This window comes from Protopterus annectens, chromosome 12.part0, assembly GCF_019279795.1.
Source record: "Protopterus annectens isolate FY-2018-M chromosome 12.part0, PAN1.0, whole genome shotgun sequence".
Lineage (NCBI taxonomy): Eukaryota > Metazoa > Chordata > Ceratodontiformes > Protopteridae > Protopterus > Protopterus annectens.
In genome coordinates, this window is record NC_056746.1 from 1348152437 (window position 1) to 1348175805 (window position 23369).

General features: G+C 43.2%; 1 protein-coding gene across 1 annotated transcript in view; it reads left to right on the forward strand.

Annotated features, from left to right (window-relative positions):
* The window catches only part of OGFR (opioid growth factor receptor), a 513571-nt gene extending 492205 nt beyond the window's left edge, over positions 1-21366 (forward strand). The window contains exon 7 of the mRNA XM_044090398.1: positions 18749-21366. Coding sequence (XP_043946333.1) covers positions 18749-21224 — 2476 coding nt within the window. The 3' untranslated portion in view covers positions 21225-21366. The remainder of the gene's footprint in view (positions 1-18748) is intronic.
* Positions 21367-23369: the final 2003 nt, after the last annotated feature.

Here is a 23369-nt window from a genome sequence, read left to right on the forward strand (position 1 = left end):
AAGGTTTAGATTGGTGCGTGCGTCTGAGGGATTGGGATTTCTTTAAGTGTAGCATGTCCAACAGCTCTGGGTTTGATATGGCTTTGTAAGTTAAGCATAGATTGCTTCTGAGTAGACGATATGCAACCGAGTATAGCTGGAGTTTTTTTAGAAAGTCAGCATAGGGCATCTGCTTTAGGCCTATGATTCTTTTAGTTTTTTTAGAAAGTCAGCATAGGGCATCTGCTTTAGGCCTATGATTCTTTTAGTGAGGTATTTATGTGATCTTTCCAGATGTTCTTCGTGTTTCACTGTTGCAGTCATTACATTTGGGTAATCTGCTGGCAGGTTGCCCTCAGTCGGCCTGATTAACAAAGTCTTGGGTCCTGCGTCGGTTGCTGTCCCTTCTTCCATGACGTCAGGTTGTCAGGGGTATAAAACATGCAGCCGACTCCATTTTCATCAGTCTTTCTTGTTGTGCAGTGCCCAAAGCAGAAGGGGTTCGCAAGTGCCGATCGACCGACTCCTGAAATTTTCGTTTTCGAGTTTCAGAACCGAAGTCTTCTACCTAAAGCTAAGTACCCCGTTGGGGAAACTTTTACTTGCTCCTTACCGATGTCAGTAAAAGTTAATAATTGTATTACTTGTGGGAAGCAAATACCTCATAAGGATTTTCATTTGTACTGTATTCCTTGCCTAGGCCCTGACCACAACGTGTTTTGCTGTCTGTTTTGTGCTAAATTTAATCAACGCACTATTAAGTGTTGGTATATTTTTGCATCTAAATATCTTGGCTCAAGATTTAACTATCCAGAAATGTCATCAGTTAGCAATCCGACTACCGGAATACACAAAAAACGCATAGAAAAAGAGACAGATTGTCGAGGTCCAAAATCGACGACTAAGCTTCTCCTAAGCCAGTCGTCAGTTCGCCGGTACTCAGTGAGGTGCTTTCGCAGCCCCTGATGCCCGCTACTTTTGATTTGCAGGCCTCTACTGAGACCCATTCTGAGTCCGGTATGCCGCGAGACACGTTAAGTATCGAACCCGTGGATGTCTCTACCTTAGATGGGTCTGGAGCCGCTGAGCAGGCACCGGCTTCTGAGGGTGTTTTTAGGCCTAAAGATTTGTATAGTAAACAGACGCCATCTTCAAAACTTTGGCCAAAATCAACTTCCATGTCTAAAAAAAACGATGCTTTGGCCACGTGCGCAGGCCCCTATGCCTAAAAAAAACAAATGATCAAAATGGCTGAGGATTTAATTACCTTGATCAGGGGTCCCCATCCCCCTCCTGCTAAAAGGCCTAGACAAGGCACTGATTATGAATCATCAGATCACGTTTCCATTTCTTCTGATCAGGAATTATCTATTCCACCTTATGAGGACTCTGATGCAGAAGAATCCATCCCTTCTGCTTCTCCTCCTGAGGATTTTATTTTTGGAGAAACTTTGCATACCTTAAGGGAACATTTACACTAAGAGAGTCAGGATTTCTCAGAATCTAAAAATAGGCTTAGGGATTTCCTCCTTCTTCCTCAGCATAGGCCTTTGGCTATACCTCCTGTTCTAGACATTGTTGATGATGTTTTCTCAGAATCCAGCATGGCTCCTGATTCCCTGCCTCCGGCTCCTAGTAAGCCAGACAGATATTACAGGGATGTCCTTCATGGATGCATCTGCAGTCATAACAACCGGGTTGTCCTGTCAGGCAGCCCTTCAGTCGGCCGGATTCCAAAGTCCGGGTCCGGCTTCGGCTGATGTCGCACTTCACCCGACGTCATCTCTGTTGGTCTTCGGGTATAAAGGCATCAGCTGACGCCATTTTCCTCAGTCTTTCTTGCCGCGTGGCGCCCGAAGCAGAAGCTGTTCGCAAGTGCCAGTCGGTCGGATCCAGAGATTACTTCTACCGAATATTACTTCGAAGACTTCTAAAGCTAAGTACCCCGTTGGGGACTCTTTCTTGCCTCAGCCGATGTCAGAAAAAGTTAATAATTGTTTAACCTGTGGGAAACAAATACCTCATAAAGATTTCCACTCTTACTGTCTGCCTTGTTTAGGCCCAGCCCACGACGTAGCAGCCTGTTCGGCCTGTGCTTCTTTCAACCGACGAACGCTTAGGCGCCGGTCGGAATTTGCTGAACAGTTTTTCGGTTCTGATTTTGCGTACATTATGCCGCCGGATCCTCCGACTACCCAATCTGCCAAAACGCAAAGATAAAGACCGACACTCGCGGTCCGCGGTTTCGCTGAAACCATGGTTAAGCAAATCATGAGTGTCTCGGTTTCGGCGAAACCGAGAAAACTGATCAAAGTACAGCTGAATCTATCTCTACAACTGAGGCCCCTGCTACCATTCTTGAATCGGCCTCAGAAATTCTACCCACTACGGTGGTTGCCACTGCCTTATCAGACACCATTCCCTTGGATGTCTCTACCCCAGCACGTGGTGCTGCTAGGCCTCCAGCAGCCATGTCCATTAAGGCCTTCGCCAGGGCTAAAGCAGCCAAGACTACAAAACAGTGCCTGTTAAACCCCTTCAACCAGGCCCTCCTCTAGTTCTCAAATGCTTACTCTGGCAGAAGATTTAATTTCATTAATTAGAGGATCTCAATCTCACCCAGACAGGGCCTCTCAGCCCCCAGAGAAGAGACCTAGGGCAGAGCCCCCTGAGCCAGTGTCATCTGATGATTCAGCCGATGAATCAGACATAACTGACCAGCCAGAGGCTCCTTTCTCTAATTTTGAAGACTCTGATGCTGAAGAATCCATTCCAGCTGCTTCCCCACCAGAAGAATTTTCCTTTGGGGAAACCTTACATGCCATGTGAGAGCAGTTCCAATGGCAGCAACAGGATTTTTCAGACTCCAGAAAAAGACTTAGGACTTTCCTGCACCTTCCACAACACAGGCCCTTAGCTATACCTCCTGTTCTCTCTGTGGTGGATGATGCTTTCAATGATGTCTGCTCCGCTCCAGATTCTTTACCTCCAGCCCCTGCCAAACCAGACAGATTTTACAGGGTGCCAGACACTCATCACCACCTTTACAAGGCCCCTCTTGCAGACCCGAAACTATATCCCAGGGTCCCAAGGCAGTAGCCTGGACCCTAGCTAAAAACCCTATTCCTTCTGAAAGGGAAGCAAGGTCATTAGACAGATGGGGCAAAAAGGTATACACTTCAGCTACTCTCTCAGCTAGAGCTTTAAACTGTCAGTTTCACATGATACAATACCAAGAATTTATGCTTGATCAGTTAACTAAAAAGCTAACCACTGATGAATCTCTTGATAAGAAATATGTATTAGAAATGGTAAATAACATACAACAGGTTAGTAACCATTCCTTAAAATGTGGCTATGATGCACTGGAGGCTTCATTTAGATCAGCCATGACTGGCACAGTGATAAGAAGGCATGCATGGCTAAAGGAGCAAGCTTTACCGGATCATGTTAAAGCAAAGTTACTAGATGCTCCTATGGATAAGACAAGTTTGTTTGGTACACCTGCCCAGCAGGTTATGAAGAAAATGGAAGAAAAGGCAAAATCCGTTCAAACGGTTAAAGATTTCTTGCAGGTTCAACCCCAAGGTTTAGCAGGAACTGGCCTGCCAAAAATTGGTCCTTTCCTGACTCCACAAGATCTCAAAGGGGCAGAAACAGACGTTCCAGAGGCAGAAACCAATCCAGAGGAGGTGCCTACAGAGGACGACAGTGGCAAGGTAACAACAGAGGCACAGACACAACCACTGCCACTACATCAACACAACCACAGTGACTTAATCCTAAATCCGCCTACCAGGGAACAAATAGCAGCTCCTCTAGGCGGAAAGTTAACCTTATTTTCAAAAACTGGCACTATATAACAAAAGACAAGTGGATTTTACAAACCATAGATCAAGGATACCGGTTCCACTTCCACACTTTACCAATCAAAAGAGGAATGCCAAATCTACCTCCAAATCAAAAACCAGAGGCTCTACAACAGATAATGCAGTTAGCAAACATGAGAGCTGTGGAAAAAGTGCCAACTGCAGAGCAAGGAAAGGGGTTCTACTCAAGACTATTCCTAGTTCCAAGAAAGGAAAAAAGTTGGAGACCAATTCTCGACCTGTCCGCCTTAAATACATACATCATTGTCCCAAAATTCAAAATGCTGACCCTACAGCAACTTCTTCCCATGCTGGGCAAGGAGTGTTGGCTGGTAACTCTAGATCTCAAGGAGGCATACCTGCACGTCCCCATTCGACCAATCTGCAGAAGATACCTCAGATTTCTTGCAGGATCAGAGCACTATCAATTCTCAGCATTGCCCTTTGGCTTATCTACTGCCCAGAGTATTCACAAAATGCCTGGCATCAGTAATTGCCCATTGCAGACTACAGGGAATACAAATTTACCCATACCTGGACGACTGCCTGCTACAAGGGGACAACAAAAGCAAGCTGACAACAGATTTACAAAGGGTCATCTACTTGCTACAAGCACTGGGATACACAGTCAATCTACAAAAGTCAAGGCTGATACCATCCCAAACAAGGACATTCTTGGGCGCGGAATTGGACACAGTAAAACAAATGGCATTCCTAACTGCAGAAAAACAAAAGAACTCCCTCTTTACTTCTTGGCACTAACAAAGCTGAACAAGTTAACAGCAAGAAAAGTACTGCAGGCCTTGGGCTTCATGGCATCATGCATAATCCTGGTCCCACTTGCCAGACTACATATGAGAAAACTACAGTGGTACCTAAAGAATTTATGGTCCCAACACAGTCACAGCCTAGAAACAGAAATCCCACTAATTCCATGCTTAAAACAGGAGTTCCTATGGTGGGCTCAGGCATGCCAGACAAACCCAGGCCTACCCTTTCGCAGATGTCAAGCAAGCCAGACCATCACAACAGACGCTTCAGACCTAGGATGGGGGCCCACATGCTGGACAAATGCGTGCAAGGATTGTGGACACAGGATCAACTTCACCTGCACATCAACCTAAAAGAAATGCTGGCAGTAAAACTGGCAATCCAAAGGTTCAGACCATTTCTCAAAGAGGGCCAGTTGATGATAAGGACAGACAACACCACAGTCATGTGGTACATCAACAAGCAGGGAGGCACTCATTCATACCCCTATGCAGAATGACTTTGGAGCTGTGGAACCTGGCACTCAGCTACAACATCCAGTTACAGGCAATGTTTGTACCGGAAAAGAAAATATTCTAGCAGACATATTAAGCAGAACCACATCGGATGCCCACGAATGGAAACTGCACCGGACATTTTCAAGACCATCTCAAAGAAATGGGGAATGCCTCAGATAGACCTATTTGCATCACCTCTCAATCACCAGCTCAAAAATTCTGCACAAGGACATTACACCCACTGGCATGGAAAGTGGATTCGCTCTCCTTCAGCTGGAAAGGCCTGACAGCATATGCATTCCCACCTCTTCCCTTGATACACAAAGTATTACTAAAAATCAAGGAAGAACGTCCAAGGATAATCCTGATAGCTCCAAACTGGCCAAGACAACACTGGTACCCACTGCTGAGGAGCATGTCTCAGAACAATATGTGGCCAATACCCTGATGCCTTTGATGCTAACTCAGAACAACTACAGCATCATACATCCAAACCTAAAACGTTACAACTGACTGCATGGAACATCACATAGCAACAGCTAACCCAGAACTTTCTCAAAGAGTTAAAGACATTATTCTTGAAGCACGCAGATCTTCAACAAGAAGGAACTATGCTGGAAAATGGAAAAGGTTTGTCATTTGGAGTACTGAAAGAGGAAAAGATGTGTCAAACATAGATATGCCTAACATTCTAGAGTATCTGGCGAACTTCTTCATTCAGGCTTGTCCTACTCCTCCATCAAGATACATGCATCAGCTATTTCAGCAGAATACAGCTTTGATCCACCTGTTTTTCGCACCCTTTGCTCAGGCAGTTCCTCAGAGGAATCAAGAATGTAAAACCTCCAAGGAAACCACCTTTGCCAGCTTGGGACTTAAACTTTGTGCTAGAAAAGTTGACACTATCACCCTTTGAACCAGCAGCAACAGCAGACCTACAACACCTGTCATGGAAAACTGCTTTCCTACTGGCAATTACTTCAGCAAGGAGGGTTTCAGAGCTACAGGCCTTAATGGCAGTGCAACCCTTCCTAATCTTCCACCAAGATAGTGTCCATGAGGACTAATCCTACATTTATGCCTAAGGTGGTATCCAGAGTGTCTTTAAACCAGGCAATCCACCTACCTACCTTCTTTCCCAACCCACAAAACAGAGGGGAAAGAATACTGCATACCTTGGATGTACATAGACAGCTACGCTACTACTTGGACAGAACAAAAAATAGCAGAAAGACTGACCAACTTTTTGTAGCCTATGCAACAGGAAGGGAAGGAAAAGCTATTTCCAAACAGACAATCTCCAAATGGATAGGAAATTGCATACGATTCTGTTACTCCTTCCATGGAAAACCAATTCCACAGAACATAAGACCTCATTCTACAAGGGCAACAGCCACTACCACAGCCTTCTTACGAGGAGTGGCAACCAAAGACATTATTGAGGCGGCTACTTGGACCTCCGTGCATACATTTGCCAAGCATTATAACTTACCTCTATATTCCAGATCCCGAGCAGGGTTTGCCACTGCTGTACTGCAAGGGATCCTAAACACACCATAATCTAGTTTTATCCTCCTCCCTAGTTGGCTATGGTATTCTACCCAGTTGTTATGACTGCAGATGCATCCATGAAGGACATAGTACAGTTTTGTACCTACCATAAATGTAGATGTCCGAACTGGATAGCATCTGCAGTCAGGATTACCCTCCCTCCTTCCCCTCTGTGGTACTCCTAGGGTATTTTACCCTCCTAATAGCTAGCTGGTGGGGGGGAGTCTTTTATGGTGTATTTGTTTGTATATATGTACATACATGCTTATTTTTGTGTTCACCTCTATCTTTTTGGAAACATTGGCATCTATCCAAATTTTAACCTCCAAGAGGGCTACTGGCATCTGGGGCAAGAAACACTGAGGAAAATGGCGTCGGCTGATGCCTTTATACCCGAAGACCAACAGAGATGACGTCGGGTGAAGTGCGACATCAGCCGAAGCCGGACCCGGACTTTGGAATCCGGCCGACTGAAGGGCTGCCTGACGACAGGACAACCCGGTTGTTATGACTGCAGATGCTATCCAGTTCGGACATCTACATTTATGGTAGGTACAAAACTGTACTTTCCTGACTCCCACAAATTCCTTTTTAAAAACCCTACTTCTGACCCTGAAACCATTTCTCAGGGTCCCAAGGGTGTTAAGGCTTCTACTGCTAAAAATCCTACCCCTTCTGATAGAGACTCCAGTGCACTGGATAGATGGGGTAAGAAGGTTTACACATCTACAACCGTGGCAATCAGGGCTTTAAACTGTCAATTTTATGTGCTTAAATATCAGCAGCATGTCATGGCCTTACTTAAACAGAAAATGATGTTGATTTCTGACTGTGTGGAAAATAGAGTTACAGGATTTATTGCATTTTGCTGAACAAGTTGGAAAGCATACTTTGCAATGTGGTTTTGATTCCTTGAAGGCCTCTTGCCAGGCCACTGTAACTGAATCTGTGATAAGAAGGCATGCTTGGCTCAAGGAGCAAAATCTGCCTGATCATGTGAAAGCAAAACTGTTGGATGCTCCTTTACAACAGGACAGTCTATTTGGTAATAAGGCAGAAGAAGTTTTGAAAAAGATGGAAGACAAAGCTAAATCTATGCAAACTGTAAAAGATTTCCTACAAGTGCAGCAACCCAGGTTCAGTAGGCACTTGCCTACTAAGAACTGGTCCTTTCCAGAACCCACCAGAGCCGCTCAGGTCAAACCCAGGCACTTCAAAGGCTCCAAGTTTCAGTCACAAGGAACTTACAGAACAAAACAATGGGGTGCCTCCACCTCCAAATCTGGAAGTAGCAAGGCACCTCCTTACGGTAAACAGTCTCAATGACTTTCCTCTGCCATCACCAAGCACTTATCTTTTGGCAGCCCCTTTGGGGGGAAAACTGGCACTTCATGCACAGAATTGGCATCTAATTACCCAGGACAAGTGGGTTTTAAATATAGTATCCCAGGGGTACATATTTCATTTCCACACGTTGCCAGTCCCAAACAGATGGCCAGATCTGCCTCCAAATCAGTGGGCATAGGCCCAGAAACAAGTTATGTCCCTCATGAATATGGGGGCTATTCAACCTGTACCAGAAAAGGAAAAGGGGCAAGGTTTTTATTCAAGACTTTTCCTGGTACCCAGAAAAGACAAATCATGGTGTCCAATTCTGGACTTATCCATTCTAAATACATTCCTGGACATTCCAAAAGTCAAGATGCTGACTCTACAACAGTTGCTGCCTATGCTAGGCAAGGATGCCTGGCTGGTAACTCTACACTTAAGAGGCTTACCTGCATATCCCAATCAGGGAATCTTGCAGAAGATATCTCCGCTTCAAAGCAGGCTATTTGCATTACCAGTTCTCTGCACTGCCCTTTGGCTTATCTACTGCGCCCAGGGTCTTCACAAAGTGTCTGGCACCAGTAATTGCATTTTGCAGACAAAAAAACATTCAGATTTATCCTTACCTGGACGATTGTCTAATTCAGGCAGAGAACAAGGGCATTCTTCTAAAACATCTGGCATTTGTAAAAAGGCTTCTAACTTGTCTAGGGTACACCATAAATGAAAAGAAATCACAACTGGTACCCTCTCAAATAATTACATTCCTGGGTGCAAGCTTGAATACAACTGCCCAGATGATTTACCTTACACCAGCAAAACAAATTCAATTGATGACTTACTTCAAACAAGTGGCCACAAAAACCCAGCTATCCGCAAGACAAATTCTGCAGGCCTTGGGCTTCATGGCTTCCTGCATTCTAATAATTCCATATGCAAGACTGCATATGAGGAAACTTCAGTGGTACCTAAAAAGCTTATGGAGTCAACATTGTCACAGCCTGGAAACAATGATTCCTATCATTCCTTGCCTGCAGCAAGAGTTCCTATGGTGGGCAGAGGCCTGCCACCAAAACAAGGGACTGTCATTCATTCCATCCCATGCCACCCAAACCCTGACTACGGACGCATCAGACTATGCTTGGGGGGTGCATATGGCAGGGAGATGCATTTAGGGAAAATGCAGCCCAAATCAAATGCACCTACATCTCAACCAGAAAGAGATGCTAGCTGTACAGAATGCTCTGACAGCCTTCAAGGACTATCTTTATCCAGGACAACTACTGATAAAGACAGACAACACCACAGTCATGTGGTACATAAGCAGGCGGGTACCCATTCCAACCCCCTTTTCAGACTAGCCATGGCTTTGTGGAACACGGCCTTGACTTATCAAATACATCTATAAGCTCAATTCCTGCCAGGAAAGCAAAACACTCTAGCAGACGAACTAAGCAGAAATCTTATGGACCCACATGAATGGAGACTGGATCCACAAATCTTCAGCATGTTGACATGTAAATGGGGGAGCCCAGGTATAGTTCTATCAGTTGGACAAATTCTGCACAAGAATTCATCACAAAAAAGCTTGGAAAATAGATGCTCTATCCTTCAGCTGGAAAAAAGTCTATGCCTTCCCCCTCTGCCTGTGCTCTCCAAGGTCTTACTAAAAGTCAGACAGGAAAAAACAAAAATCATTCTGATTGCTCTGGCCTTGCCAACACTGGTACCCGCTCCTACGCAATATGTCATACCTCCCTCCGTGGTACCTGCCTCAGACACCTTATCTACTGTCTCAGCAGAACTATCAAATTCTGCACACACTGCTCCAAACTCTGAATCTTGCAGCATGGCTAATCAACTAATTTCACCGGTTACATCTCTTAGCAAACCTGTGATGGATGTCATTTTGGAGGCTAGAAGGCCTAGTACTAGAAAATCCTATGCTGATAAATGGAAAAGATTCTGTGCCTGGAACCACGCACAAGGAATAAGCACAGCAATGCCCAATATTCCTCAGATTCTGCAATGTTTAACTGAGATGCTTCACAAGGGCCTATCTTTCTCTTCCATAAAAATACATGCCTCTGCCATTTCAGGTCATTACAATATAGAGCCTCACCTCTTTTCTCATCCCCTGCTAAAAAGTACCTCAGAGGGGCCAAAATTTTAAGACCTCCCAGGAGAGCACCAACTCCTGCATGGGACCTCACTTTTCTGTTGGAAAAGCTCACCCTACCTCCCTTTGAGCCAGCTACTACTGCAGACATAAAATTTCTCTCTTGGAAGACAACTTTTCTTTTAGCAGTCACTTCAGCTAGAAGGATTTCAGAATTACAGGCTCTCATGGCAGTGGAGCCTTTTATTATCTTTTACCCAGACAGGGTGGCGCTCAGGACCAATCCATCCTTTATGCCTAAAGTGGTATCTAGTGTGGCTCTTAATCAGTCCATTCATCTGCCAACTTTTTTCCCAAATCCACAGAACAAGGGTGAGTGGATTCTGCATTCATTGGATGTACACAGACAACTTAGATTCTACTTAAGCAGGACAAAATCTCTAAGAAAATCTGAGCAATTACTGGTGGCATTTGCTGCAGGGGCAGAGGGAAAGGCTATTTCAAAGCAGACTATTTCAAAATGGATAAGCCATTGTATTAGTTTCTGCTATATGCACCATGGTAAACCTGTTCTCAAGGGGATCAGATCCCATTCCATCAGGGCTGCATCTACTTCTGCAGCCTTTCTCAAAGGGGTTCCTACCAGAGATATTCTAGAAGCTGCTACCTGGAGTTCAGTTCATACATTCACCAAACATTACCATTTACCTCTCTTCTCTAAATCTTGAGCAGGCTTTGCCACTGCTGTCCTGCAGGGCCTTATAGCTGCTCCTAATGCTGTATAATTCCATCCTCCCAACCATAGCTTTGGGATTCTACCCAAATGTAATGACTGCAACAGCGAAACACGAAGAGCATAGTGCAATTGTGTACACTTACCATAAATGTAGATGTTTGAGTGTATTCACTGTTGCAGTCCTGGTTACCCACCCGCCAGCCCCCTGTTTTTCTCTTACTATACCTCTTCATTCTTTTACTATGCTCAAAAGCCTTTTTGTTGTATTTGATTTTATTTGGAGGTATATTTGTTGTGTTGTAAATTACATCCGTATATATTTATTTATATATTTTGCTCCTCATTTGGGGGGCACCTGACATCTGGGGCAAGAAAAACTGATGAAAATGGCATTGGCTGCATGTTTTACACCCCTGATGACCTGCCGTCATGGAAACCTGCCAGCAGATTACCCAAATGTAATGACTGCAACAGTGAATACAGTCGGAACATCTACATTTATGGTACGTGTACACAACTGTACTTTGTTGCAGATGTCTTGAGAGGTACATACCAAACGGGGTGTTGTATTCTATAATGGGTCTAATCTTCTTCTTCTTCTTATGGCTGCTCCCGTTAGGGGTCGCCACAGCAGATCAACTGTTTCCATTTCTTCCTGTCCTCTGCATCTTGCTCTGTCGCACCAACCGCCTGCATGTCCTCTCTCTCCACATCCATAAACCTTATCTTAGGCCTTCCTCTTTTCCTGTTACCTGGCAGCTTCATCCTTAGCATCTTTTTCCCTAAATACTTTGCATCCCTCCTCAGCACATGTCCAAACCAACGTAATCTTGCCTCTCTGGCTTTGTCTCCGAACCTTTTAACCTGGGCTGACCCTCTAATATACATATTCCTAATCCTATCCATCCTCATCACACCCAGTGCAAATCTTACATCTTCAACTCTGCCACGTCAAGCTCTGACTCCTGCCTTTTTGTCAATGCCACTGTCTCCAACCCGTATAACATAGCTGGTCTCACTAACCTCTTGTAGACCTTCCCTTTCACTCTTACTGGTACCCATCTGTCACAAAACACTCCTGACACTCTTCTCCACCCAGTCCATCCTGCCTGTACTCTCTTCTTCACCTCTCTTCCACACTCACCATTACTCTGAACTGTTGATCCCAAGTACTTAAACTCATTCACCTTCGCCACCTCTACTCCCTGCATCCTCACCATTCCTCTGTCCTCCCTCTTATTCACACACATATATTCTGTCTTAGTCCTGCTGACCTTCATTCCTTTTCTCTCTAGAGCATATCTCCACCTCTCCAGGGTCTCCTCCACCTGTTCCCTACTCTCACTACAGATCACAATGTCATCTGCAAACATCATAGTCCACGGGGACTCCTGTCTGATCTCATCTGCCAACCTGTCCATCACCATTGCAAAAAAGAAAGGGCTCAGAGCTGAATCTTGATGTAATCCCACCTCCACCTTAAACGCATCTGTCCCTCCCACCGCAGACCTCACCACTGTCACACTACCCTCATACATAACCCATACCACTCTTACATACTTCTCTGACACTCCCGACTTCCTCATACAATACCACAACTCCTCTCTAGGCACCCTGTCATATGCTTTCTCTAAATCCACAAAGACACAATGCAACTCCTTCTGACCTTCTCTGTACTTCTCCATCAACGCTCTCAGAGCAAACATCGCATCTGTAGTGCTCTTTCCTGGCATGAAACCATACTGCTGATTACTAATCATCACCTCCCTTCTTAACCTAGCTTCCACTACTCTTTCCCATAACTTCATGCTGTGACTGATCAGTTTAATCCCTCTGTAGTTACTACAGCTCTGCACATCACCCTTATTCTTAAAAATCGGTACCAAAACACTTTTTCTCCATTCTTCAGGCATCCTCTCACTTTCCAAGATTTCATTAAACAATCTAGTTAAAAACTCCACTGCCATTTCACCTAAACACCTCCATGCTTCCACAGGTATGTCATCTGGACCAACAGCCTTTCTGTTCTTCATCCTCTTCATAGCCATCCTTACATTCTCCTTGCTAATCCAATGCACTTCATGATTCGCTATCCGCACATCATCCAACCTTCTCTCCCTCTCATTCTCTTCATTCATCAACCCCTCAAAGTACTCTCTCCATCTGCTCAACACACTCTCCTCGCTTGTGAGTACATTTCCATCATTATCCTTTATCACCCTTACCTGCTGCACATCTTTACTAGCTCGGTCACTCTGTCTAGCCAATAGGTACAGGTCCTTTTCTCCCTCCTTAGTGTCCAGCCTTTTATATAACTCTTCATACGCCTTATCCTTAGCCACCTCTCTCTTTGCCATGCACCTCATCTCCTTATACTCTTGTCTACTTTCTTCATCTCTTTGACAATCCCACTTCTTCTTCGCCAACCTCTTTCTCTGTGTACACTCCTGTACTTCTTCATTCCACCACTAGGTCTCCTTGTTCTCCTTCCTCTTTCCAGATGTCACACCAAGCACCCTTCTAGCCATCTCTCTTACTAGTGCTGCTGTAGTTACCCAGCTATTTGGTAACTCTTCACTGCCATCCAGTGCCTGTCTTAACTCTTCCCTGAACATCACATCACAATTACCCTTTTTCAATTTCCACCATTGAGTACAGTGGGACAATGACCTCCTTTTTTTCTGGATGAAAAGCCCTTAGTGATGAGGTATGTGTCCCTAAGTCTCTTATCACACTTTTGGTGTTTAGTTTACTGCCACCTCTGTGGTAATTCACGGGTACATGTTTTTTCCCCAAAGGGGATAACTATACATTTCTTGGCATTGAGCTTGAGCCCATGGCTCTGGCACCAAGCATCTGTTTCTGTAAGGTCCTTTTGTAGAATATCCACATAATTTGGGGATTCAATAATGGCTTCCAGTTTGCAGTCATCTGCAAACTTTGTTAGCCAGAGTCCCTAGGTGTTGGCCTGTACTTCAGAGAAGTAGATGCCAAACAAGAGCGATCGCAGGACTGGACCCTGAGGTACTCCACTTGTCACTTGTCTGGAGCTGGATTTGGAGTCGGCTACTTTTACAGTGTGGGTTCTGTCAGTAAGCCAGTTGGCAACCCATTCAGTGACGTAGGGATTAATGCCCAGCTTAGTAAGTTTATCTATGATTCCAGAGTGGGGGATGGTGTCGAAGGCCTTGGCGAGGTCCAGATAGGCTGTGTGGACCACTTTACCCTTGTCCACGGCTCTGGAGACTGATTCGAAGAAGTCAATCAGGTTCAGGAGACAAGATCGGCCCTTCACGAACCCAAATTGCGTGGGGCCCAGTGTTTGAAGGTTGCCAATGTCTTTGTTTATAAGTTCCATGATAATGTTCCATGGCCTTGCACATCAGGCTCGTCAGACTGATGGGGCGATAGTTCCCGGGATGCAAGGTTGGATCCCCCCTTGAGGAGTGGGATAACTGTAGCTGTGCGCCACTCAGTGGGCATGAAGCCTGAGATGAGGCTATGATTAAACATGACACTTAAATGAGGTGCCAGTTAATTTTGTAGTTCATGTAGTGCACAGCCTGGAATGTTGTCTGGTCCCATGAATGCTGTATTCTTAGCTTTGGAGAGTGCGTATTTTACCTGTGTGGCCATTATTACTGGAATTTGGCAGTCTTTCGGTATCGAGATGGGCCCTTTAGGGGGTGAAAGGGGAGTGAAGTTTGCACTAAATCAATCTGCCAGAATACTGGCAATATCCTTGGATTAGTATATTTAATGCCATTCTGTTGTAGCTCAGAGCAGATCTGAACATTGCCATTTAGAGTCTTGACAAAGCTATATAATGCCTTGTGGTTGTCTTTGGAATCTTTGGCAATTTTATTTTCGTAACTAGCTTTGGAGGATTTTATGAGGGATCTCAGCTTCTTACTGAAGCTGGTAAGAGAGTTTTTTGCATCCTGGGATTTTCCTCTTTTCTGCAACAGTTTCTTCCTTTTGTTATAAAGTTTGTTTATGGCAAGGGACCACCATATTGGCTTCCTTTTTTTGGAGGAGAGGGTCTTCGTTCTGTTGGGGATGGCAGGATTCATGTACGAGTGGATGTGCTTGTACAGTGCCTTAGTGTAGGATTCAGCAGTCAAATTTTCATTTCTCCGCTGCATGGGTGTCATGAAGTTTGTCACTTCTGACTTGAGTAGCATGAAGCTGGCTTTGGAGAAGTTTTTTACAGAGGTTTCCTTACTGGGGGGGGGGGGGGGGTGAGGGTGGGATGTGGATATTAAGGGTGATTAGCTTATGGTCAGACCTGACCAACGAGGGGGTTTACAAGCATACTGACCTCTGTCTCATTGTGTCTAAGCCTTTGTTTAGTAGGTTTGCTTCTGATAGTCAGTGTACCTGCTGACAGGTACTTTTTCACTGTTTTTTTTTTTTTTTTTTTTTGTGGTGAAAACCAGCAATAATTCTGGTTTCACTTGCCGTGTTGAATTATTCTGTGGACTTCCTGAGAGCATCATTTAAAGCCTTCAAGTGTATTTATTATTGCAAGCTTTAACCTCTTCCATGTCTGATTCTTTACCTGTTGAACCATTTGGTTCTTTCATGACACCAGCTTAGAACAGACTTTGGATTGCATTTCAGAAAATGGGTCAGTATTTTCTGCCTTTCCTAAAACCAATAATTGAACACATGCTTTATAGAAAGTTATTCCTGTTATTCCTAATATTCAGTTACAGTGTACACAAATATCCTTTCACTGTTTGATTTGTCCTTTTATTCATAGGTTCATAGATGTGTACTAGGCTAATGGCCCTGGGGCCTTTACAAGCCTAGCCGTAGGATTACCCTGGCATCGTGCCACCCGACCTTAGTTCCCCCGTGCCTCTGTCGAGTAGAGCCACTGGAGTTATCCCCGGGGTGAATTATCTATTTCCTATCCACTCATCAAGATTTCTGTTGAAGAGGGTCAGCAAGGTGCTCTGCTTGACATTTATGGGAAGTCTGTTCCATAGCATGGGCAGTCTCTGGGTTATGAACCCGTCCCTCCAGTATGTTCTGTTAATTGTGGTAATGAGGTTGAGATCTCTGGTGCGTGTGGTGCAGAGGTATTGTTATTTCTTTAGATGTAGTATTTCTAACGGTGCTGGGTCAGACATGGCTTTATAAGTCAAGCAGAAAAGTAGGCGATATGAGACCGAGAATAGTTGGAGGGTTTTGAGTCTGTCCATATAGGACAAGTGTTTAAGGCCTAGGATCCTCTTTGTGAGGTACTTTTGCAGCCTATTGACTGTAATAAGTCGGTAGAAATGATTCTGAAAGTCCAGAGTAAGATAATCAGGGTGGAATTTGTTGTCTGAGATGGGCCTCCCCACCTTGTGCTTCATGTTCAGCAGCACTCTGTCACCACCGTCCAGTGCAACAGCCAACATCCTTGTTTCATCTGTTTCAGCTTCACTGGTTCCCCAGGTGCTGCCATATATACCTTTTATTATGACATTTCACTTCCCTTTTGTTAATGCCAATGACACAGGCTTGTATATTGACACTTTTTCAAGCATCACCTTACTCGGTGCCAATGGTGTCATTATAGACATAAGTTTACTGGAGGTATGCCCTTTCTGGAAATCATTCTGCTGCCATTGAACTTGCTAGCATCAAGCCAGTGCTAAGGTTTCTGGCCCCAAATCTTAGACCCTCCTTATTCTCAACTTCAGAGCTTCTGTTGTCTACCTTAGTGTGTCTTTGAACCTTCATATAGGTCTTGAAGACATATTGGGAATATATCTCCCTAGCAACCTCTGCAAGCATCTTTGTCTGCTAAGTCATTGCTCTGTTTTGAGATTCAGAACATCAGTCTAAAAGACCCAAAAAGGGTCTCAGAAAAATAAACACATTGAGTGTCTCGTAGATTCTGCAGCCAGAGGTTTAGATAAAGGAAAAGAGAGCAGTTCTGTCCTCTTCCAGCTCAGGGTATACTTAAACTTGTGCAACTAAATGGAGCTTAGCTGTCTGATTTCGTCTCTTCCTTTTAGAGAGGCTTCAGAAAACTTGTAGGTTCACCCCTCCCCCTCAAAAAAAAAAAAATCATCCTGGATGGTTCCTTGGTGGAAGTCTTGAAGGATGCCAGCAAAATTGTATGGGAGAACCTTGGCCCTCTGGTCCTCCTTTTAAAAAAAACTGGCCATATTTTCTGGCTCCTTCAGGGAGTGTTTTATATGGACAGAGGCACTTAAGCCAGCTACCATAATTTCAGTAGCACCCTAGAAAAAGGCTCAAACTTCCTCCAAACCTCCTCCATCTCTATTTTCATAAATGTCCCCAGTGTTTCACCCGCAGACATGGAGCACAAAATTATAGATAGATTTGGGGGGATTGTTCTCACATCCGCTATCTTGCCTTTTTAAGAGCTGAAGTATGTAACATACGGCATATTTTCAAAAAGACCTAGTTGATAAAATGCACCATGCACTGGAGGATTAACAGGATTGGTTCTTGAAGGACAATTCAATGATCAAGGCCACTATCTCTTTTAACATGAATAACGTAATGGTCTGCATTTGGATAAATCAATTTGAAGCAATAATAAAGTAAAAAAATACATGCAATTTCCATGATATATCAACGTCTGTCTCTACTGTGTCAGAAACCATTCGGGTGGATGAATTGTGCTATTAAACATACTCTCTCAAATTTTTATTTTAATAAAAAGTAGCCCACTTTCCAAATGCAATAATGCCCTCCTGGATGGGTGTTACAAGAAAATAAGGCAATGTCATTGTGGCGAGGCTCTTCATCTCATAACAGTTCTGGGTGGTCTTGTGTTTCCCTGTAGTGATGTAGTGTATTAGTTGCATAACACTTTGTCCACTAATACAATCTGAGAAGGACATTGCTTAATCCATCCTTGGGTTTTCAGTACATAATCCTTATTCTAGGATTTCAGATCCCAAAATATAAAGCTGGATGAAGACAGGTGATGACTGAAAAGAAGTGAGACTGATAGGGTTGATTAATTCAATTTATTAATTCAGACAAAAGCTGAAGAAAGCTTTCAAAAATTTAAAATGTATCAAGATAAAACTTGTTAAATGAGGCCAGACTAAAATTGTTTCATTAAAAAGTTTCTTCTCACAAAGGAAGTACATGAAATACTGTGGTTGTTGCACATCAGAAGAACCTTTCAGTCTCTGAGTTTTTGCCTGCAGCTCTTTCATTCATTCATTTATAAGTTCTCTTTGTTTTTTTGCGGTTAAAACCAATAATAATTCTGGCTTCACTTGCAGTGTTGAATTATTCTGGGGACTTCTTGAGAGCACCATTTAAAGCTGTCAAGTACATTTATTATTTTATCCAGTTTGGTTTGTTGTTACATGGTTAATTACTTTTTAAGCCCTTGTTTACCATTGCACTGTCTTTCTAGCTTTTACATGCACACAGTGGTCTTTGATTGTACAGTTGGTTTCATATTTATTAATTTAAACTATGCAGTAATTAATAACGGCACTATTTCTACATGGATTTGTGATTTATGATGCTCATCTTGGTGTACATAAAGCACTTTCTCATTTGTCTTTGTAATGTATAAATGATGCAACAGTGAAAGTCTTCTGTTTTTCATTTAACAAGTAACATATCACTTAAAGCGTAGATTATGCAGATCCAGTTATCAAGACCAGTGCTTCACCATGTTACTCATCTTTGGCCCTCATTCTGTATTTGAGGGGGTTTAGTCTTTGGTGACTTAGGTTGGTATGAATGGATCATTGGATTGTTTCAGGTTTGCTGTGGGAGTGAGACTTCAGTCTCTTTACTATGCATGCCATTCATGTAAAACTGTTTTTCTCTAAATTCTTTATTTGTTGTGATGATTGTGTACTTTACTGAACTCTACAATATCCCTTTTTTCTTTTTTCAGACGTTCACACAACAATTTACGAATAACTCGTATTTTGAAGTGTTTGGGAGAGTTAGGATTTGAACACTACCAGGCACCACTAGTCAGTTTCTTCTTAACTGAAGTTCTGAAAGAGAATCAGCTCTGGAATGTTCGGCATAGTCTCCTGGACTACTTTGTCTTCAGTATCCGGGACAAAAGACAGCGAAGAGAGCTGCTGTTATATGCATGGAAACACACCGATCCTTCTAAAGTTTTTTTATGGGCACCAGTTGCCAAATTAAAGGCATTTCAGGACCTGAGAAACAAAAAGGATCTAGACAATCATTCAATTTCACAAGAAGAGGATGGATGCCGTCCTATAAAGCGACGTCTCACTGACTCTGATAAGCATGGAAAGTCTTCAGCTGGAGAAGTTCTAAACACTAACCAGAGTTCAGGTTCGGTTATAAAACATGAAGAGGAAAATAAATTGGGAATGCAAGATCTTAATTGCAGCCTTTCAAGTGAATGCAGCAAAAAGAAGTCCTTGGCAGATGCTGATCAAAAACAGGTGTCTGGACATCCTTTTTCAAGTACCATGTCAGGTGATGTGGACAAAATGGAGGAGGAATGTGAGTCGCCTACTAGAAAAACGGTGGCTAATGAAGGTCCAGAAGAAGTCTGCAAGGATCAAGCCACTGGCATGTTTCACCAATGTAATGATCAGCATTTACAAAAGCATTGCAACACCGGAGCCACTGCAGTTCACTCGCAAAATAAGATCAAGGAAAGTGAGGGTAATAGTGGTTCGGTGTCTGATGCAAATATTTCCAGCCAGCCTGAATCAAAAATACAAGACGAGAATGTTGCACAAAAGCTTCACAGTCTTACAATTGGTGACCACACTGAACAAGATATGTCTGTAGACGACAGTAACAGTAAAATAAAGCACTTAATACATAAACAGGAAGATGCTGCAACAAATGACTCGTCTCCAGAAGACATTGGGAAGAATGACCATTCTGGAGGGGTGGAGCCTGTGGGACAGCTGGATGATGGTAAAACAGGTTCAGATCAGCTCAACTTGGCAGAGTCTGACTCTAGAAATTGCATCCTTAAGGAAGGTGAGTTGAAAAGTGCCCCTAGAAAAGGAGAGGAAGAAATGAGTGTCACTGAACATGTGGATGGTATCGTTCCTTCTCAGCAGAGTCCCGCTGAAGTGGAAATACAGATTTTGGACCGTACTGCCAGTGATCATCAGATCAAAGAGTACAGAGAAGTAGATAGAGTGGATGGCAGTGAAACAGAGATGTTAAATAACTCTAAGTTCATGCAAGCCACAATTCTTTCAGGACAAAATATATGCAATTTCAGTGAAAGTGATGAACTAGAAAAGTGCAAAGAGGAACAAGAAATAACTTCTGTGCAGGAATTTGAAAAAGAAAGCAGAGATGGACAGCGTAAGAAGTCGCTATCTGTTGATAGTATGAATGATGGCAGCTGTAATGTCAAATGTTTAAAAGTTAAAGGGGAAGATGCAGAAGCGATCTGTTCTTTAGATGATGTTACGTATACTCAACAAGCTGAAGGGTTGGAGTTTATGGGACATCCACGTGATATCAAAGCAGGGTCAGAGAAGCATATGGATATCAAGCTTTGTTCACCGGTATCTGAAAGTTACAGCTACAAAGCAGAACCAGGGAAAAGTCCCTCCAGCAAAACAGATATGACAGAAATGCCAGGCAGTAGTATTCAACAAGAATGCAAAAAAATGGAAAAGCCTGAAGAAGAAAACATGGATAAAAATAAGCAGGACCCTTCGGCATCTGACAGTACCTCAGAAACAAAGAAATTAAGCGGTGAAGAGGAAGTACATTCTGAGTGTGTGTCACATGCTGTAGGAAAAGAAGGAACTATGGAGTGCATAGGACAGCAGATTGACAGCAAAGCAGTTTTGGAAAATGTAGATAATAAACAGTACGCTATAGATTTGGCACTGCCCAGATCAGAGTCAGTGAAACATGCTCATGTACTGGTTAGCAAGGAGAAAAATACTGGACTTCTGAGTAGTGGAGATACATCGCAGGAGATGTATGCCACATTACAAACAACACAAGTACCTCCGTCTGGAATGGAAGCAACCACATCTCCACAGCTGGATAGTTCCTTTAATCAGCCAGCTGGAACAGCAGATATAGGCTTGCTTCATAGTGAAGTAAATGCTGTCATTTTACAGAAAACAGACAGTGTTACTGATGAACTTGATGTTGCAGGTTCTCAGGAGTTGGAAAGTACTGACACAGTGACACCTAATACATTCCCTATGGAAGCTAATGGGACTATTCATAGTACAGATGCACCAGTGGTACAAGACGGATCCCAAAGTCAGAGAACAAAGGGGGACGATGAGTCCACAGACACTGATATGACAGTAGTCAGTAAAAAGGAATGCAAAAATACACAACAGTTATCAGAGGAGATAACAGAGAAACAGAAGCCAGGCACTTCTACCTGAGTTATTCATTTAGAAAAATGCTCAAAAGATACATTTAAATGCAGGAAGTATTTTTTCAATTGGGATTAAGAAAAAAACATATTTTTGATTCCCATACTTGTAGAACATGTTTTGAATAAAAGTGCATTATTTACAGCTATTATAATGTGCTTCATAGAGATCATTGTTGCAGTAGTGAATACTGCTGGACTTTGGATGCATAGAAGCCTGCTGTCCAGCCCATTTTCCTAAACTCATCAGCCTTCCCCTCTGTGGCTGGGCAGACATTCACCACATGGGGATGACAAGACAGGCCTGTGTAAAGCCAATGTCTGCTTTCACCATTTTCGATCTTTCACAATGTCTGCTTTCACCATTTTCGATCTTTCACAATGTCTGCTTTCACCATTTTTGATCTTTCACAATGTCTGCTTTCACCATTTTCGATCTTTCACAATGTCTGCTTTCACCATTTTCGATCTTTCACAATGTCTGCTTTCACCATTTTCGATCTTTCACAATGTCTGCTTTCACCATTTTCGATCTTTCACAATGTCTGCTTTCACCATTTTCGATCTTTCACAATGTCTGCTTTCACCATTTTTGAACTTTCTTGCCACAGTTCAGAAAGTCTGCACTGTGTGCGCGCATCTAGAATTTGTTACGGGGCGGCCCGCTGTAGAACCAGTCCGATAAGTACCCCTTTGGGGCAATGCTCATATCATTACTCATGTACTGCTTGTTTGGTTGCCTCTGCAATTCTGTGATTTGATTGGGTTGGATGTCTGTTTAGATGTGCCAGGAATGGCCCATCAAAGTCTGGGCTGTCTACTATCCCAGGCAAAGAAAAAAGAAAATACTCCATAGGTTAAGAAGGGTCAGAATGTGTGTGTATGTATATGTACACGGTTGTCTATATAGATGTGTGTGTGTGTGTGTGTGTGTGTGTGTGTGTGTGTGTGTGTGTGTGTGTGTGTGTGTGTGTAAAATATGTACACGCGCACACACACATACATACACACACACACACACACACACATATATATATATATATATATATATATTTATATGTGTGTGTGTGTGTAGGGCCAGTATTAGAAAAAATACAGGGAGATGTGGGTCCCCAGGTCCCTACATCGTTTCTGGGGTACATCATTGACTACATGATTCTTCTCAACTCACCACCTCCTTAACAGTTACCCCAGAGAAAGCAGGAAGGGTAGCCAAGATGGAAATTATCTATATGGGTTACAGGCTGTAATTCCGAACAAAACCAAAGATGTCAGGCAATTTAATCCCCATACCAAAATACCAAATACATACAATGCCTCCAGTTCTGTAGGAGCTCTTACGACTAGGAGTAATAAGACTGTGTGCCAAAACAGAGCAGGAGTTTCTACTCAAAGCTCTTCCTAGTACCTAAAAAGGAGGGTCTGTGGAGGCCCAGCCTGGATACATGTCTCAAGGTCCCAATATTCAGAATACTATTGTATGACCTCTTATCTCCCCTATTCCCTCAAGCTACTATGGTTAGCCTGGACCTCAAGAGTATTTGTTTACGATATCCACTCACAGAGACCATCAGTGCTTTCTCAGATTTGAGTAAGGAGCTTCTATTATTATTTTACATCCTTAACCTTTGGCTTGGCTACTGTACTCAAGGCTTTTCTGAGTGTCTGACTCAAGTAAATGCTTATTACAGAGCCAAGGGAATTCACATTTACCTTTACTTGGATGACTGGTTCATTCAGGTACTATCCTAAGACGAGGTGGTGAGGGTTCTGTGTCTCACCTGTGATTGTTTTCAAAATCTTCAAGTCAAAATTATCCCCTTCCAGAAGAGTAGTGTTCTTTGTGTCCTTACTGGATTACAACAACCAGAGCCTGCCTCCCTATAAACAAGGTAGAATCTCTGGAAAAATGCTTTCAGTATATGACAGAAGAGACAAAGGTTACAGCCAGAGTGTTTCCGAGGGCACTGTGATTCATGGCCTCCACAATTCTGTTTTCCTTTTGGCAATGATGCTCATGAGAAAACTCCAGCTTTACCTAAGATGGACTGGAACCAACATTTGCAATCCCTTGAGGAAATGATTCATATGGCTACCATGTGTTTCCAAATATCTAGAATGGCAGTCCAACCAAGTCAGATGTAACCAAGGAGCA